This window comes from Micromys minutus (genome assembly GCF_963924665.1).
Source record: "Micromys minutus genome assembly, chromosome: X".
In the NCBI taxonomy this organism is placed as follows: Eukaryota; Metazoa; Chordata; class Mammalia; order Rodentia; family Muridae; genus Micromys; species Micromys minutus.
Genome location: NC_137970.1, coordinates 91185121 through 91205484, shown reverse-complemented (window position 1 = coordinate 91205484; position 20364 = coordinate 91185121). Strand labels below are relative to the sequence as shown.

General features: G+C 40.2%; 1 protein-coding gene across 1 annotated transcript; it reads left to right on the top strand.

Moving 5' to 3' along the window:
• Nucleotides 1-4553: 4553 nt before the first annotated feature.
• NKRF (NFKB repressing factor) lies at nt 4554-18706 on the top strand (the record flags this gene model as incomplete). The annotated part of the gene is made up of 3 exons (XM_080909558.1): nt 4554-4819; nt 14445-14575; nt 15745-18706. 3 exons carry the CDS (start codon nt 4554-4556, stop codon nt 17700-17702), a joined length of 2355 nt encoding a protein of 784 aa, XP_080765684.1. The 3' UTR covers nt 17703-18706.
• Nucleotides 18707-20364: the final 1658 nt, after the last annotated feature.

The following is a 20364-nucleotide window of genomic DNA, read 5'->3' as shown; positions in this document are numbered from 1 at the left end:
TATTTTGTTTTAAAATTGTGTGTGTGTGTGTGTGTGTGTGTGTGTGTGTGTGTGTATACAAGTGTACATGAGGGCAGTGCCCATGGAGGTCAAAAGAGGGTGTTTGAGCCCTTGGAGCTGGAGTTACAGTAGTAAGCTGAAGTGTGCTGGGAATTAAACTCTGATCCTCTCAGAGAGAATGGTATGCATTCTTAACCTCTGTGCTATCTTTCCACTCCCAACGCTGATCTTTTTAAGGTCCTGTTTTTTGTTTTTGTTTTTAGATACAGGGTGTGGGCTGTCAAGATAACTAACTCATCCATCAGAAATGCTTGTACATAGTCCTAACAGCCTGAGTATGATTCTCAGATCTTACAAGGCAGCAGGAGCAAACCAAGTGCTGAGAATCGTCTTCTGACTCTCAGAAATGCACCCTGGCACACACGCACCCACACATGCAATAACTCAACAATTCATTTCATTTTGGATCAAGGCGCTGTCTCGTTCCTCCACCACATAATTGCTAGGCTTGTTCACCCCCTCTTCCATCAACAACCTTGCCAGTAAAACCCTATGTGGAGAAACAAATGCACCCTGCTCCTTGTCAAAAACCTCCTGGGTTTAGCATCTGTTGATAGCTTTTGCCTGAATGGATCTACAAAACAATTTTCAATTTCAGCTCTCCATCCACTGCTGCTACTCAGTGCATGGTTTGTGCACAAGAAGCACAGGGCTTTTCTTCCATCTCACTTACCTAGCATCACTGTGGATTTATGGCTTTATATAATAAATGTGTGTGTACAGGTAGAGTTAGTTTGGGATTTGATTATATTATTCACTTTCAAACTTAGCATACAGAGTTATTGGCTTCATTATAACATTTTCATGAATCCAAGTCATTAATTACACTTTGTTCTTATTTGTCCCCCCCACCCCCAACCATCCTACACACACACACACACACACACACACACACACACCGTTTTTCTCCTGTTGATTCTGTTCCTCCCCACGTCCTCTTCCTTTGCCTTTTAAGTCATATTTACTCCATTTCCCATTCTTTTTCTTCCTTCCTTTGCCCCTCCCATGTGAATTTCCCCTCCCTTCTAATGTTCCTCTTTGAATTTTCACCACACACACACACACACACACACACATACACACACACACACACACACACACACACACACACACACACGTGTGTGTGTTTTCTACTTCATTACTGTTCCTAAATACTTTGGTGCTCAGGTTACCCAGCTTCAGCCTGATTGTAGGTTCCTGATTATCGCTTTGAATCCATTAGTGTATATCCCTCAAGTGCATTTGTGGTAAGGAATACTGTGGTCAAGAACCCTGTGGGATGAAAGGGAGGGGAGGGAGGACACAAGCAAGGGAGAGGGGGATGTTCGATGCACAACAGATACTCATGGAAACTTAAAAACTAATAAATACATTTTATAAAACCAATTTTGTGTGAGACTGAGTCAGCAAGATCCCCGCAGGTTTGAAGCCAGCCTAGGATACAGAGTGAGACTCTGTCTCAAGAAACAACAACAACAAAAACCAAACAAACAAACAAAAAAAAAAAAGAAAAGTCCTTTAAAGGATTTCAATATAGATAATGGCTGAACGCCAGAAAGACACTTTTTTCAGTGGTGTAGCTGATGGTAAAATACCTATGCTCCTGTAATCAAACGCTGCCCGTGCTGCTGTAACCTACCCTAATGTCACTCGTTACATTATCAAAAAAAAAAAAAAAAGTCTATGAATGTTCAAAGAAGGTCAGTTAGGAAGAGGAAGGGAGTTAGTGGGGGGGGAGCATAAGAAAGTTACAGTAATAAGGAATTGTGGGTAAGTCAGGAAAGGAAGCCTGGTGCAGTCAAATGGGTTGTGTGTGTGTGTGTGTGTGTGTGTGTGTGTGTGTGTGTGTGTGTGTGTGTGTGTGACTAAAGAGAGAGACAGAAGGCTATGTTTGAGAATAACAGAGAGTGGAAAGATAGATGGTAACAGGTTTGGGGTGCTGTTCAGGACTGCACTGGGCTGCGTTTATAATCGCTTTCCTCCACATGACTTCAATCTTTATTCAAATAATCTGTTTCTGTTTATATGTCTCGACTGCTCCCTGAGATATTCTGTACCTTGTGAAAAGGGAATAGGTTAAAACAGGTTGGCTGTAGGATTTTATAAAAAGGATTCCTGGAAAGAGAAGGCCACAGATCATGCAATTTTTTTCTTCTGCTTTCTTTCCTAGAGATGATACAGTTTATATTCTATGGGAATCATAAACACAGCGCCATTATGATTGTTCCAGGACAAATGGCTTCTTTTTCTTGGATATCTGGGAGTGCAGGGTACTGAACCCAGGACTTCATACATGCTAGGCAGGCTACCTACCATTGAACTATGGCCTCTTAGATCATTTTCAATGCTGTTCATTTTATAATTCAAAAGCCAAATTGTAAGTATTTGCCTGCTTGTTTCAGAACCACACCTTACCCTCAGCTATTGCTCTCTCAAAACATCCATACAGATACACTCAAATATGTGTCTCTTTAATGCCCTAGACGATTTTTGCATTTTTTGAAATTAAAACATAATCACATCATTTCCTCCTTTCCCTTGCATGCTTTGCGATGAAACCCCCCCCCCTCTCAAATTCCTGGCCCCCTCTCTCTCTCTCCTAAATATACGAACACAACCTGTTCAGTCTGTATGATGTTCTGTATGATTATAGTTTGACAAGCAAGATTAATCATCACGGGTGCTAAGAGCCTATAACAATTTTATGTTTTGAAAATAATACATAAGAAAGATAGATGTTTACTCAAGCTTATGCAAAAATTCAGTGATAAATGTGTGAGACACACACTGACTTAAACACCTAAGCTAAGACCACAGTGTTCTACACAGTGAGTTTTGTATGAACCTTCTATATAAGCCAACTTAGGAAATGGATCACATACCTGTTATTCAGGAATCTATAGGAAACTTCCCAATATAATTATAACTCCCTAAGTACGAATGGCTGTATGGAATATAATTAAATAATTATTTCTCAAAACCAAGCATATTTTAAGTTTATACCAAGAGGAAAGCTGGTAAATATGGGTGTTACAAACAAAGTGGTTCACAGAAATGATGTAGTTTCAGAATTAGTATTTTCTGAATTGATGCTAATATGGGAGTCTTAAACTTAAATGCAAATCTGATCAAGATTTGTTCTGAGCTAAGAGGAAGGAGTATTCCTTTTTCTTCGATTTAAAGAGAGATGTCTTTGAGCTGCAATATTAATGTTGGTGAGGGTTGGTAGCATAGAACAAGTCTTAGTTCTTTTGTGCTGCTGAATATGAGGCTGAATAACTCCTAAAGAACTGAAATCTATTTCTTAGAGTTCTAGAGGCTGGGAAGTCCACAACCAAGACATTAGTAGATGTGGTTGTCTGGGAAGGAATGGTCTCTGCTCCCAAGATAGTTTCTTGCTGTATCTATCAGAAGAGAGCAATATTGTATCATCATATGGGGGAAGGTAGAAAGTCAAATGCTGTCTGAAATATGTTTTATAAAGATTTTAATTTGTCGGGAGAGAGTAGACCACAAGGCCTAACTGACTCTTAAAAGATTCTGTTTTTCTGTTCTTGTGTGTGTGTGTGTGTGTGTGTGACTATGTGTCTGTGTTGATGCGACACAGAATTGCCATGATCAGAAAAAAAATATAAAAGGGTCAGCTAGAGAAGTGATGCTGTTGTTTTCTTTGCAAATATCTCCTTTTCAACCATGCTTTCTCAAGCAGCTCCAACGCTGATGATGAAAGACGCATTGATTTTTTTCAAGCTATTTTTTCAAGAGGCATACAGGAAAACCATGCCAAGTCTCCCTAAAACCTAAATCCCTTTCAAAGCACACAGCTAGAGCATAAGGCCAGGCATCACAGCCAACTCATCACCTGAGGGTACCTTCCAGCCACTGAACGCAATCAACCAATTCTGGAACCTCAGTGAACCCCCAATGGTCCCCTACCGGGAGGCTCCGCCCTCTGCCGGTCACCAGAGTGCGTCAATGGAGAGTGACGTCAGAGAAAGGGAAAATGCCCATCGCGCGAGATTTCGCGCGGGACTTTGAAGTTGGAGACCGGCTGCGGCTCATGCGCTGTGCCCTCACAACCTCAGGGTGGCACGCGGGGAGGTAGGGTGAGAGACCTGAACCCAGTGTGCTGGTGCTTCTTCCTTTTTTTTCTTACCGCTCTTCTCTCAGTGTGTGGGTCTGAGGGTCAGCTGTGTAGCAGGGCCCAACTCCGCTGCCTAGTGTGCCCCATATATATATATATATATATATATAAGGAAACCCACATTAGTTGGAGCGGCTTGGCCGGCGTGGCGACAGAGACCATTCACTTCCCCCACCCCCGTTTCCCTGTCAGCGTAGCCCCCCCCCCAGGTACACATTTCGGTCCCCGACGACTCAGCCCTCAGCGTCCCTCACACACAGGTCTTCCCCCCCAACCGCCTCGCTTGCTCGCGGCCAGTTTGTAGGCATCGTCCCCGAGGGGGGGGCGTCCCCACTCTGAAGCACAGAAGATGGCTGGAGGACGTCTGTTGCTGGGGGGGGACTTCCTGTCGCCGCCGCCGCTGCCCCCCCTACCGCCGCCGCCGCTGCCGCCCCTACCGCCGCCCCCGCCTGAGCCAGTGCTGGAGCAGTGGCGCTATAGCCACGAAAGTGACTGGCAGTGGGCTCTGCGGCGGAGCTTCATCTGCCGGCACCTGCACAGCTATCCCGGGGCTGCCCTGGACCAGCTCCTCGCGCTGTCCGCTGCCTGGACCAACCACGTTTTCCTGGGCTGCAGGTGAGGATGCTGTTGGGAGGTTGAATTAGGGACAAGGGTGGGAGATGGGTGGTGGTGGTGGTGGTTGGGGGGGGGGGTCGGCTTAGGGATGATGGGGTTTGGGTTTATGGACAGGCCAAAGGAAGAAGAGAATCAATAAAGGTGGTCCAGATGGGAACTGGGGCAGCATGCGGATGATGGCTTGGAGGCTTAAGATTTGAAGATTTGCTACAGGACACCGAGAAGCTTCACTAGTGGTTGCGGGGTGGGGTGGGCGATCTCGGTTGCAGGCAATGGCATGACAGCACATGAGAGCACAGAGATGCCCCTCCAGGACCAGAGATGGAGATAAGTAGACCCTGGAAGAGGGTTATTGGGAGGTAGTTGTTGCAGTTGGTGACAAATAGCAGAACCTCAGACCCGCATAGGGTCTTCCAAGGATGCGGCATCTGCAGAGACTATTTAATGGGGCTTTCGAGGGGAAGACAAGGAGCTCCAGTTCTAATCCTAGTTTAACCACTCTCTTCTACCTCCATGAAATGAAGCAACCCCCCTCTCCTTGGAGCCCACCCCCCTCCAGCCAGGTCTTATCATCTTCTCCTGGGGAGGCGGTATGTGTCAGCTGCAGTGTCAGGCTTGCTTGTAGATTTGCGCATAATGTACTCAAACAAAGAAATGGATCTATCTGCCGGAAAGATGGATTGCCGCCTTTTCACCTTAAATAGGATAGGAGGAATTAACATTTGGCCTCTGTGTGAGGTTTTAGGGTTGTATATGTGTCTCTCTCTGTTTCCTCCTTTCCTAGAACCTGGTGGCTTCTGAACAGGCCTCTTGAAAAGCACTTTGCGGTCTATGGAGACTGCGGTATGGTTCCAACGCAGTTTGGTTTTTTTTTTTTTGTTGTTGTTGTTTTTTGTTTTTTTTTTTAAAACAGGATGTTTCGGTCCTCTGTCTTCTAGAACCTCAAAATTGGCCTTATCCTAATTACTGCAGTAGACTGGAAAGATTCTTTTTTTATATATTCTTTCCTAATAATTAGTTTGTTTTTATTAGGAAGAATGAGAAATTCTGGAGAATGATTAGATTTGGTTCAGCCAGATCAGTTCTAGGAATGACTGTAAACAATGCGGAAGAAATTGTGTACTCCTACCTCAACTGTTGACTGTGGCAGCCAATGTAAAACTTCGCTTTGCCGTATCACAGAATTGTGTATTTTTCTATCTTCTCTAAGTTAACATAATTTCTACTTTTAGAGATAATGGCTGTTTGCCTGGAGGAGCTGGCTACTCCTGGGAAAGTCTCAGCAATTAGTCATCAGATAACTCTAGTTTGCATGGCAATGTTATTCTTGCAGGAAAAAGTACCTTTCTCATACCATCCTTATTCTTAATACCACAAAAGGCTACCAGGCATCAAAACCTTAAAACGTCTTTAATAGGGATGATAACCATCCTTTGTGTTCATAACTAAACTGACCTTCCTGCTAGAAAGGCAACTAGGAGTGGATTTTACTGTTATTCATATTCACACCTTTGTCTTCAGTGCCTAGAAGAAATCTTGTGCAGTATTCTACTTTAGCATAATAGCTGCTCAGTAAATGTCCGGGGAGTTATAGATGTATACAACTTGGTAATATATCGCATATTTTCAGTACTTTCTGTCTTATAACAACCACCTTAGGAGGTTAGGAGGCATCTTCTTTTTACAGCTAAACCAGTGGAGGCCAAGAAGTTAAGTTACTATGCAAGGTCTCCTAACTGTTTCCAATCTGATTCTCTTTCCACTGAGATACAGCTGCAATGTTTGGAAATGATGGACCAGAAAAAAAGCAAGTAACTGACATAAGTCAAATCTCTAAATGCCATGCTTACATCCTGAGAACAGCAACTTCATGTATAACCAGGGAACAAACACAAACCAAGCCAATAGTAGTTGGCCTTAAAAGCTCAAGCACCCAGGGGTTTTTTGTTTGTTTGTTTAAGATTAATTTATTTATTATATATGAGCACACTTTCGCTGTCTTCAGACAGACCAGAAGAGGGCATCCGGATCCCATTACAGATGGTTATGAGCCACCATGTAGTTGCTGGGAATTGAACTCAGGACCTCTGGAAGAGTAGTTAGTGCTCTTAACCGCTGAGACGTCTCTCCAGCCCAGCACCCAGGATGTTATGGGTGTGTATTAGCAAATCCTTGGTTTATAGTAGTCATTGTGTTGCAATATACCTATATAACTACAATTACTATAAGATTATGAAATAGATGAACTGAAAAGCAATATTTTGTATTATATTTGATCGATAAATGTAGGAAAATGGGAAGATCCCAAGAGAACTTTAGCAGTTTGCAACTCCATGTGGTCTTCACATTAGATATTCTTTGTTAGCTTGCTCTTTGGGTGCATAAAATCTACGTTCTCAAAGTTGGCAGAGTTCTTGTTTTGTGTGTCAGACTTCTTCTCAAGTAAATTGCAAACACAGCCTGTCCTTTGTAAACTCAATTGTTAACTTGTTCAGCACATTCCATTTGAGTAGAAACTGAGATAAGAAAATCTGAAATTGAGATTCTGAGCATGTTTTGTTCCTTTTGGTGATACTGACCATTTCCATGGAACAAATTTCACTTTGTGCATGTGGGCACATGCACGTGTGATAATGTGTTTATGTGGGTGAATTCCTTGACTATAAGGCCAGAGGTTTGTATTGGGTGTCACCTCTATCACTCTCTACACATTTATTGTTTGAGACAACTCTCAGAAGCTTACCAGTTAGGTTAGACTGGCCTCTGAGCCTCTGGGATCTACAGGTATTTTCTCTACCAGCAGTTGGGTTGCAGACTGTATGGTGTGTCACCATGCTCTGGTCTTACATGTGTGTTGGGGATTAAAACTTAGGTCCTCTTCTGCAGCAAACACTGAACCACCTTCCCACCCTTGAGTACCTTCTTGACTCTATAACTGTGATTTTTACACATACGCATGCATCAAATCACCTGCTTTGGATACTGCATGTGGTGGCGCAAGACTTTAATCCTAGCACTCAGGATTTGAGACTGCAGCAGTTGGGTGGTGAGTTTACAGCTTGCCTGAACTATATAAGGACACCATGTCTAAAAAATAATAACAACAATAATAATCACCTGTTAGGTTTACTAATAGACAGGTTCCTGGGCCTTTGCTCCAAGTTTTCCAAATCAGAAGATGTGAGGAAGGGCCTCAAAACTTTTATTTCTTTTAGGTTACCAGATGTTGATATTGCTAATTTAAAGACCAATCTAAGAAATACTATTTTATAGGATAAAGTGATAGGGATCTTTTTAAAGATATATTTATTATGTATACAGTGTTCTGTCTGCATGTATGCCTGAAGGCCAGAAGAGGGTGCAAGATCTCATTACAGATGGTTGTGAGCCACCATGTGGTTTCAGGGAATTGAACTCATGAGCTCTAGAAGAGCAGCCGTCCTCTTATCCTATAAGCCACCTCTCCAGCCCAAAGTGATAGTTTTCAATTTACTTTCTTTAAAGAAGGGTCTCATGTAGCCTGGACTGTCCTTGAAATTGCCAAGTAGCTGAGGATGATTTAAAAGTTCAGATTCTCCTGCCTCCATCTCCTGAGTGCTGAGATCATGGGGTACACTACCATGTCCATGTTTATCTGATGCTGAGGCTTGAAGCTAGGGCTTAATGGATGTAATACAAGCACTCTACCAATTGAGCTATGTCTCCAGCCCTCCTGTCTCCAGCCCTCCAGTCTACTTTTAAATAATTTTTTTCTCATTGTCCAAGCAATGAAGAAGCTCAGAAAACTTTCTCTTCACTTTTTCTGTTTTATAAAGTAAGCAACCTGTCAAGAAGCTTTTCTGGATATAATGGTTCATTCCCAGAATTTCATCCCTTAGGAATCTGGAACAGAAAGAACTTTCTGAGAAATTTCTAAAAGTTTTGAAACATTAGTCTTGTGGCTAATAAAAACTTATTATAGTCTTTTGATCAACTACATATATGACACTTAAATAATTTTATGCACATGAAGGCCTACGGTGTCTGCAGTTTTTTCTTACAGATTATAGCTAGTGTGTTTGCTACTGTATTTGTTTTGCAGCACTGAGTGTAGAAGCTAGAATCTCAAGCATGTTAGCTAAAACCTATACCACCAAGATCCACAAACAGCCATTTAAAAATGCAGTGTCTAGATTATCTGGAATATTCAGTTTCCCAGTATTTCCATAAGATTTAGGAGCAGAGTTCCTACAAACCCTGGCTTACTTATCTTTGTAAGCACATTAATAAAGAAATAACAAAACCAACATAGCTACTTTGACCCCTTTTCCTCAATATAATTCTTAAGATTTTCGAAGCTTGTGTGTGTGTGTGTTGTGAAACACAACTTTTCACATAGGCTAAGGAAGTGGAAGACTTTTGAAAATTTTACCTCTAATTTGTATGTATATTATAACCTTGGACCATTAAGCATCTTGTAAGTGGTTTTGAATGAATCATTTTGTATTTTTAAGCCCTGTTGTTTAAGGTTTTCTTTCTTCCTTCCTTACCTCCTTCCTTCCTCTTCTTCTCCCCTCCCCCTCCCTTCCTTTCTTTTCTCCTCTTCTTCTTCTGCTGCTTCTTTTTTTTTTTTCTTATTCCTCTTCTTCTTCTCTCTCTCTCTCTTTTTCTTTGTTTTTGAAACCGAGTGTCACCGTATAGACACTGGAACCCATTCTGTAGACCAGGATGACCTTCAGCTCCCAGAGTTCTGCCTGTCTCTGCCTCTGTCTTTTGACTGCTGAGATTAACTCGTTGGCTCAGTGGTTAAGAGCACATGTTGTTACAAAGGATCAGCATTTTATTCCCAGCACCCACATGGAGGTTCACCATCTCCTTGGGCACCAGATATGAATGTGGTATATAGACATAACATGCAGGCAAAACACTCATATACATAAAATAATAACTTTAAAAGGCATGTAACACTATTTCTGGCTTTTAAGTTTCTATCTCAACAGTTTAATTTAAATTCAGTAAAGATGTTTAATATATTTGTAAATAACTTATAGCCATCTATTACTGAATACTCTAAATTTCACGTACTATTGTACATAATGATCTATGTTTCTCTTGTAGCTGTGCACATAGGTGCAACTGTCTTGGGACCAAGACTATGTTATCTATGAAGAAAAATGTTGCTCATTATAAGTCATCTTTTAATAAAATGTTAGACATGGTAGGTGAGTTGAAAACCATCCTGCTTTCCAAAAGCTTGCTGCATTATAAACTACACAAAGAACTTTTAAGATCTGTGTTTTTCTTCTTCTTCTTTAAGTTCTGTGGTTTTGCCTTAAATATTTACAGCCAATTGTGTGATCTAATGGACACATAAATATGTAATGTGCATGCATTTAAAAATTATAGTAGACTTGCCTTTGTGATATTTTACATTGTATTCTATAATACAGAACTGTGTGACCATTAAAACCCATATGGTAGTGGAATATAGCTCAGTGGTAGAATCTTTGCCTGGAATGCTCAAGTCTGTGAGTTCAGTTTTCAGCATGGCAAAACCAAAATAGATGTGGTAGAAACATGAAGAAAACTAAAAGATCAACACAGGTGATCAGTTAATAATGGGAGGGCAGAAAAAACAAACAAAAAGAATATAATGTAACACTTCAGATGATAATGAAGTTATTTCTTTGAGATGTGAAATTTTTCTTGATCAGTATTCTTTGAAGTTAAAGGTATTTAATATATTATGAAAAAATCACTATGGGAGATAGCAATGACTTGACCTTTATCCTTGAGTGGGTGGGTATCCAGGTAATTTTAGGAATAGAAATAGAATTCTATTGATCTTATTAAAGACTAAAATTTTGCATTGTATTTTGACTAGTCAAACATTAAATAACATGATGGTCTTTCCATTCTTATGTAAGCTTGCTGGGCTTTTGTATTATGACTTCCTAATAAAGCCCAGAATCTGACTGTGTTGGCAACCTACGCAAGGGTTTATTTTTATAGCCTCTGGAAGATGGCAATTTCTGTAGCAATTGTAATGAATAGGGAGCAATAAATAGGTACAATAATTACTGGTGCTGGAAGAAACTCGAGAGACAAGTGAATGTGAATGGAGGGAGCCCTAGGTATTCCCTTCATGGACATCATGGCCTGTGTGCCATTTTTGGTTATACTGCACATCCAGAGTCACATTCTAACTGAAGATCTAGAGAATTTTCACTGGACCCAAGGTGAATGGCTTGGTTGTACCAATTTTTGCAAATTCGAAATTAGTAATTTAAAAGATGTGGATTTGGGGCTGGACATTTGACTCAGTGCTTAAGAGCACTGTCTGCTCTTTCAGAGAACCTGGGTTCAGTTCCCATTACCCATATGGCAGCCCATACACAAAAGCGTACTGGACATACGCTTTTGCCTTTATGAACACCAGGCACAGACATGATGCACAGATAATAAATATATATGTAGGCAAAACACCCATATGTATAAACTAATTTTTAAAGTAACGAATAAAAATGTTTTAAGCTGTGGATACCACCTGTTTTTTCATAGTCTTTTGTTTTTATCCTGTACTTTGGAATTGGACTCCCCACATCCAAAAGGAAGGGATGTGCACAAGTATTTGATACTTTAGATTCCTTTTCTGATGTCCAGATAAGAGTAAATAAAAATGGAATTACTCTTGCTATTCTAGCAATTGCCTGTAAGAAAAGAAGGCTATAGCTTCCCATAGTCTGTCAGCAAGGTTTTGATTTATGTTTTACAAGGAAATCCATCTGAGGGTATGGAACCTACTGTACTAGAAGAGGAAGATGTTAATCTTTTACTTCACAACTATTTATGAAAAGCTGTGCTTGTGTGCTTGTTACTCAGTTTCCGACTTTATTCCCAAATGCTACCAGTTAGGCAAAAAAAAAAAAAAAAAACAAAAAAACAAAAAAGGCTCTGAAAATAGGAAGAGTTAGCAGGTGCTCATGATAATAAAAACTTCACTTGAGATCATGTATTTTAATTGCCATACAGCAAAATTATGTTATCAGAAGCCAATCTAATCTAGCCTAAGATGGTGGTGCACACCTGTAATACCAACACTCAGGAGGCTGAAATACATATGACTTGTATATTAAGACCCTGTCTCCAAACAGAAAGATGAGCTGGGTAGAAGAAAATGAAAAGAAACCCAAGAAATGCACAAGGCTGGTAAGATTCTTCAGGCATTTGCCACTAAGCCTGATCCCCGGGACTCATGTAGTAAAAGGAAAGAACCAATTCCCACAAGTGGTCATCTGACCTCCATATGCACAGTGTGCCTCCTCCAGGCACAATAAATAAACTCGATAAAGCAAACCCTCAGTGACTATAAAATACTACAGTTAGGATAATGGCCCATTGTTATGCTGATAATGTCTTTCAATTGTATTTTCCTGGTGTCTGATAGTGTTAAACATTTTTTGTTCATTTGCAATCTGTACTCTCCAGTGATGATGGGCTTTATTAATGTGTGTGTGTGTACCTATGTATATGACATGCATGTATGGAGGTGAATGAACCTACAGAAGCCAGAGTAGAATGCTGTCTTAGTCAGGGTTTCTATTTCTGCACAAATATCATGACCAAGAAGCAAGTTGGGGAGGAAAGGGTTTATTCAGCTTACACTTCCATATCGCTGTTCATCACCAAAGGAAGTCGGGACTGGAGCTCAAGCAGGTCAGGAAACAGGAGCTGATGCAGAGGCCATGGAGGGATGTTCCTTACTGGCTTGCTTCCCCTGGCTTGTTCAGCCTGCTTTGTTATAGAGCCCAGGTCTACCAGCCCAGGGATGGCACCACCCACAATGGGTGAGGCCCTTCCCTCTTGATCACTAGTTGAGAAAATTCCTTACAGCTGGATCTCATGGAGGCAGCTCCTCAACTGAGGCTCCTTTCTCTGTGATAACTCCAGCTTGTGTCAAGTTGACACAAACCAGCCAGTACAAATGACAAGTGTCTTCTTTAGTTGTGTGTGTGTGTTTTTTTTTTTTTTTTTTTTTTTTTTTTTTTTTTTGAAAGGGTCTGTCACTAAACCCAAGCTCAACATTTTGGCTACACTGGCTGGCCAACAATCTGCGGCATCCACGTGTCTCTGCCCCTCGATTCAGGGATTACTGACATATATGGCTATGCCCAGCTTTTATATAGGTGTTGGGAATTTGAATCCAGGGGCCTCCTGTTTCTACAGCAAGTGCTGTACCCACTGAGCCATCTCACCAGCTCCTCTTGTTTATTTGAAAGCTTGATTTTGTTCTTGGGTTTGGAGCTAACAAGTTCTTGTAAAGTACATGGTTCACAAAGATTTTCTCCTAGTCTGTAGTGTATCTTCTTTGTGGAGTCTCATAAGAGGACAAGATTTTCATTCTGACTAGGTCCGTTACCACTCTTTTTCATTTTTAAAATTGTATTTATTTTATATGTATGAATGTTTAGCTCTCAAATAAGTCTGTATCAGGTGCATCCTGGAAGTTCTGAAGTTATGCGTGGCTGTGAACTAGTTCTGAAGTTATTGATGGTTATTAGCTGCTATATAGTGCTGGGAAATGAACCTGGGTCTTTTACAAGAACAAGTACTCTTAACTGTTGAGCCATCTCTGCAACCTACACTGTTTCCTTTATAGATCATGCTTTAAGAACTGCCTGTATACCTGTTTACAGAATAATGAGTTGATACCCACCATCCTCCAAAAGTTGCCAATAATGTGTTTGTATGTATTATGAATGAATAGATGTTAAATTTATTTGATATATTTTAATTTATGCTGGCTATTACTAATACTCAAATTGGCTCATGTTACCAGGAGTTTATTCTGATTGGCTTCTGAGTCCATCTGGCACAGCTTCTGTGACCTTTGACAGTTTCTTTGTTGTAGGCCCAAGATCTCCAGGGCTCTTTTTAGACATTTCCTGCCCGAGACTTGGAAGCATGCATTTCTCTGAGGAACATGATTCCTTTTTATGAGAAAAGATAGCAGCTACAATTTGGATGTTAGTGACACAGCTGTCCTTAACATTCTTAATCTTAGTATTTTTGTAAACATATAAATTTAATTGTTTATATGAAATACATATTTGAAAGAGAAAAATCATGAGTATATAGGTATATTTCCAATTCATGTTAAAAATAAGGTTTTGGCTAGATACTGTGTCTATGTCTTTTTTAATTATTTATTTTTATGTGCATGGCTAGTTTTTTTCCCTGTATATATGTCTGTATACAATATACATGCCTATTGCCCACAGAGTCCAGAAGAAAGTGTTGTATGCTCTGGAACAGGAATTACAGATAGTTGTAAGAAGGCATGTGAGTGCTAGGAATCAAACATGTGTCCTGGAAGAGCCTTCAGTGCTCGTGACTGATAAACTATCTCTCCAGGCCCTGTGTTTGTATATGTTTTATGCAGAAAATCTTGATCTTAATGCCTAATGAGTAACTTAACTACTCTTTCTGCAAGTAAATATTTTAGGCCTGATTCTTTGCTTTCATAACAAAATTACCCTGATGATAAAGTCCTTTGGAAGCAATGATAAGACTGTCTCACTTAAAAACATTTTTAAAAGGATATCCATAACTATTTTATATTATATTAGATTATATTAATTTATAGGTATAGCCCACGCTTGATGGAAAAAATTCTTCACATGGCTGAAGGTATTGATATTGGGGAGATGCCATCATATGATCTGATGCTGCCCAAACCTTCCAAAGGCCAAAAACGCTACCTTTCAAGCTACGATGGTGAGTATACCTTGTCTCTGTAAGGTGGGGTGTGAAAAAGTCTGGCTTCTTAAAATGTGTCACATGGCTTCAAATAACACTGGTAGCATTGGATTCTATGCAAAGATAAATGATTATTTTGTTGGTTTCTTTTATTATTTTGATTTTGAGACAGGGTCGGTCTGTGTAGCCCTGGCTGTCTTGGAACCCACATGGTACCCTAGAGTGGCCTTGAAGCCACAGAGATCCACCTGCTTCTGCCTCCCGAGTGCTGGGATTAATGATGTGTGTCTCTATGCCCAGATCCATGGCCCAAAGAAATGGTTTCTAACTTACATACAATTTTTGATTATGCTAAAAAGAACAGAAGTCCCAGTATAATGCTGTCCTTGAAGTCTATGCCATGGAACCTGCCTCTAAATAGAAGGAAGAGTCTCATTCTGAGATCATAAAAGCATCTGAGTAATTAAATATTCTTGGGTGGGTCCAGATGGACTAGCTTTCTATAGCACTGAGGAATGCTATAGGGAAGAAGCACTAGTCTCTGGTATAGCCTTAGGAGTAGGTTTCCGTGGCTTAAAATGTGGTGTCCCCTACTAATCCTCAGTTCCAGGCGTTGTCTGTTCTAGAAATACAGGGAACAGTGTTTTGTGCAGGACAAGTCAGAACTAAGGTTTTGGTTGAAAACTATTTGTTTTTGATATTGTAGTAACAATGATAGAAAGCTGTAGGGTAGAGTCACTCACCTCTGATACAGAAGAGAAAGATTTTAGTAAGTGCATCTGGTCATGTATCATTTCTGTTTCATTATCATCTGCAGTTCTGGGGATCTTTTAGCACAGGTGGTAAGAGATGGCCTTAGGACATCTTTCCAGTATAGGTGAAGAGTCCATTCCACTTGTGCTTTTGCTCTTCTGTTGAAAAGTCCTCGTCTTTTCAGCAGCCTGCATACTTGTTTGGTTCAATGAATTATTTCCTATTAAGAGTTTTTCTTTATGCATTGAGGGAGAGGGGGCATCACCTCTTATGGTAGAGTCTTACATTGGCTCTGAATCCCTTCACCCAAGTGACTGGTACAGACCTTGTACCCACAGTACAGCTTTCATATTATATGGTTAGTGCTATTTTCCTGCTTGGTTCTTCTGAAATATTTCCATTTTAATGAACTGTAAATTTCACTCATTCTATAGGTCAAAATCCTCCTAAAAAGCAAGCTGGTTCCAAATTCCATGTGAGACCTCGTTTTGAGCCTGTACATTTTGTAGCTAGTAGTTCAAAAGCTGAAAGACAGGAAGATCCATATGGCCCTCAGACAAAAGAGGTGAATGGACGAACACATTTTGCCAGCATGCCAAGAAACTTCTACCAAGATTATACTCAAGACTCTTTCAATGTGCAGGATGGCAATTCTCAGTATTGCAATTCATCAGGATTTATTTTCACAAAAGACCAGCCTGTAGCAACCAACATGTATTTTGACAGTGGGAACCCTGCCCCAAGCAGCACATCCCAGCAGGCAAACTGTCAGCCAGCTCCCGAGCCCCCTCCTTCACAGATGTTCCCTGAGTCAGTGGTTGCGGAGAAGCAGTATTTCATCGAAAAGTTAACAGCAACTATCTGGAAGAACCTTTCTAATCCAGAGATGACTTCTGGATCCGATAAGATTAATTATACCTACATGCTAACTCGTTGTATTCAGGCATGTAAGACAAATCCTGAGTATATATATGCTCCTTTAAAAGAAATCCCTCCCGCTGACATCCCAAAAAATAAAAAACTTCTCACTGATGGTTATGCTTGTGAAGTTAGATGTCAAAATATCTATCTAACTACAGGTTATGCAGGTAGCAAGAATGGGTCCAGAGATCGAGCTACTGAGCTAGCTGTAAAACTCTTGCAGAAGCGGATTGAGGTTAGAGTTGTCCGGCGGAAATTCAAGCACGTAATTGGAGAGGACCTTGTGGTGTGTCAGATTGGTATGCTTTCATATGAGTTTCCCCCAGCTCTGAAACCACCAGAAGACCTGGTAGTACTGGGAAAGGATGCTTCTGGGCAGCCTATTTTTAATAGTTCTGCCAAACACTGGACCAATTTTGTCATTACAGAAAATGCAAATGATGCAATTGGCATTCTTAACAATTCCGCCTCATTCAACAAAATGTCAATTGAGTACAAGTACGAGATGATGCCAAATCGCACATGGCGGTGCCGAGTATTCCTGCAAGATCACTGCTTAGCTGAAGGTTATGGAACCAAGAAAACAAGCAAACATGCAGCTGCTGATGAGGCTTTGAAAGTTCTTCAAAAAACACAACCCACTTATCCATCTGTCAAAAGTTCCCAGTGCCATTCAGGCTCTTCACCCAAAGGATCTGGGAAGAAGAAAGATATAAAAGATCTTGTAGTTTATGAGAATTCTTCCAATCCTGTGTGCACATTGAATGATACAGCTCAATTTAACCGAATGACGGTTGAATATGTCTATGAAAGGATGACTGGTCTCCGCTGGAAATGCAAGGTGATTCTAGAGAGTGAAGTCATTGCAGAAGCAGTTGGAGTGAAGAAAAGTGTCAAATATGAAGCTGCTGGAGAAGCTGTAAAAACGCTCAAAAAGACACAGCCAACTGTCATTAATAACTTAAAGAAAGGGGCTGTTGAAGATGTGATTTCAAGAAATGAAATTCAGGGCCGCTCGGCAGAAGAAGCTTACAAACAGCAAATCAAAGAAGATAACATAGGGAATCAACTGCTGAGAAAGATGGGTTGGACGGGTGGTGGTTTAGGTAAATCTGGTGAAGGCATACGGGAGCCTATCTCAGTTAAAGAGCAGCATAAGCGAGAAGGGCTTGGTCTAGATGTAGAGAGGGTCAATAAAATTGCTAAGAGGGATATAGAACAGATCATCAGAAACTATGCCCGCTCTGAAAGCCACTCAGATTTGACCTTCTCCACGGAGCTGACCAATGATGAACGGAAGCAAATACATCAGATTGCTCAGAAGTATGGCCTAAAGAGTAAGTCTCATGGGGTGGGCCATGATAGGTACCTGGTGGTAGGTAGAAAACGGCGGAAGGAAGACCTACTAGATCAACTCAAACAGGAGGGTCAAGTGGGACATTATGAGCTTGTTATGCCCCAACCAAACTAAGATTTTACTAAATTATCTTAAATGCCCCATGAGGCAGATATACAAATAACAAAGCTCCATGTTCTTAAGAGTATTCATTCTTAAGATGTTTCACCTTGTTCATTTCATATAGTGCTTTATTAGGTATTGGAACCTGGAGAATTCTGTCCACTTGTATTATTAGCTTAATCCAGCAGATGATATTGTGCAGCTACTGTTGGTGTCTTTGATATTGCTCTGTTCTCTCGGATTTTAGTAGTTTGTACAAGCAAAAACACTCATCTAAGTGCAATTTCACCCTGAGGAAAATAATTCACATTATAAAGGGCATAGCACAGCAATTTGCAACAATATGTAAAGTCAGTGCTGACTCTAACTACGCTAATTCCAGATTTACTTAACATGTCAAGTCATTTTGTATCATCAATTTTCATCTTTGTGAGAAGCCAGTTGTAGAGCATTTAACAATAAATTGTGCGGTCTGTGTAAATGTCTTTATCAACTAATGATGTAAAACTTTTCTTTAAAGTAATTTTAGTGTGTGTTTATTTATAACTTCTACCCTGAGATTTCCAGGATATTGGAAGTGATTTACTGTATCTTGTGACATATGACTTTTAACAAATTCTAGTCTTCGTGCTGAGAGAGTACTACTTTAGAGAAATGTCAAAAAGTTTCCAAAAAAGCCTTGATTCAATCAGAAGAAAGGAAGCTTGACCTGTTTGTTCTTGGTGCCTTGCAGAGAGACTCAGAGCAACTCTCCATTGTAGCTTTCACACGATTTGTGCACCACACCCAAGGCAACCATAGTTGTGGTAGAGCTTGGTGAAAGACTGAAGATACATTGGTGTTTTGATGAAAAGGTCAGTTAGCTGGTTCCCCTCTCAGAAAGCTTATTACTCCCCAAAGCCAACTTTGTAACATACTTAAAACTGCTATTTTCGCTTATTTCTGGAATGTAAAAATGTATAAAAATAAGAGTTAGTGTATGCTTCCTGAATAAAAAGGAGCCAAAGTTGATCAAAATGGTGGTGTAATTATTTCTGGAGAGCAGCCTAGTAGCAACTTTGGGTTTTTGAAAGTGATGGTTGCACAAATATTTCAGTTAGAGCACACATGGATAAATGTAGTGATTTAGCAAATGGGAGCAGAATCTGTCACTCATCACAGTTTTTGTTTGTTTTGTGTTCTTTTTCCTTGAATGCCAATATTCTGGCTTATCAAACTTTTGGGTGTTTACTTTTATGTGGTTTTATTGTATCTTAGATGAATCAACTAAAATCCAGCAATATAGCAAATGAATATTAATATTTAGTTAACTCCAGAGAAATGGTGGTAAGGACTCTTAGGTTGTTTGCAATATCTTTTTTAAAAAGATTTATTTTTTTATAATGTGTGTGTGTCTGTGTGTGTTTTGGGAGCGGTTATATGCATGAGTGCATATGACTATGGAGGCAAGAGGTGTCAGTTGGAGCTGGCAATACAGGCAGCAGTAAGCCTCCTGACCCTGGTGCTGGAAACTGAACTCTGGCCCTCTGGAAAAACAGTATGTGTTCTTAACTACTGAGCCAGGTCTTGAGTGCCCATTTGCAGTGTCCATGTTTGGCATATAAGTGGCTCACAATACATGGTAAATTCCTTTTTGCCCTCCCTTTTCTATTTAATGCTAAAAAGCTAGAGTCAAATGAGTATTTAAAAAATATCACTTAGCTTTTATACCCGGATCTCTTAACTTATGTGCACCTACATTGGGTAGCACAGTATGGCATCAGCCTTCCACTTTTTTTCCATACCATAGTCTACATACTTCATTTGTTTTAGTAGAAGAGATATGCATTTTATTTTGGTGTTAAATACTTTAGCAAAAACAGAGAACTATGATAGAATTTTGTGATTATAATTATTTTTTTACCTGCAGAATTCACTCCCATTTTGGAAAGTTGTGGTTCAGGTAGTTAGAACACTGTGTCCTTGGTTCTCTGAGTGACAAAAGGTGGTTTTTAGGGATTACAAGATGTGGAAACTTGGTTTGCATTCTCTCTTTACATGTCTTTCTCCCAGAATGTTTGGTTGTTGTTTGGTTTTGGTGGGAAAATGGTAGGAAATCCAAAGTCGGGTTTACTTATAGAAGTGTAATGAAGCAGATAAATTACACTTAAGGCTTTGTGATAACTGGGTAAGGTAGAGAAGAATGGGGTTCATTTTAGGGGGCCAAATAGAGCAGCTTTAGTATCAGTGCAGAATTAGAACAAAGTAACCAACTGCCTGAGAATAAAGTAATGTGGAGAAATGAGGTTGAGGAATGAACTGCTGACGACTTGGCTGTTCCAGTTTGCAGTTTCCCCTTTTCGGTCCTTGCATTATTTTCCTCTTCTGAGATAGCAGTCATTTTTAGCTGAGGAACTCTGCTGTAAAACCTGACAGTATTTGAGCATTTCCAAGTTTTATTTGTATTAAATATAAGCTGAAAACTGTATATGTGTCTGTGCTCACAGAGCCACCTTTTAATTCCTCCTTCAACTTTGATTGCAAAAGTCAAAAAAGTCATTCCATTGGGGCCATTTCATTACTTTTTAAAAAAGAATATTATTTAGTGTGTTCACTTTGCTATGAGTAACCAACCTTGAAATGGTTCCTAAATAACAGACTCTAATTACAACTTTGGTTCTTCAGCATACCCCCT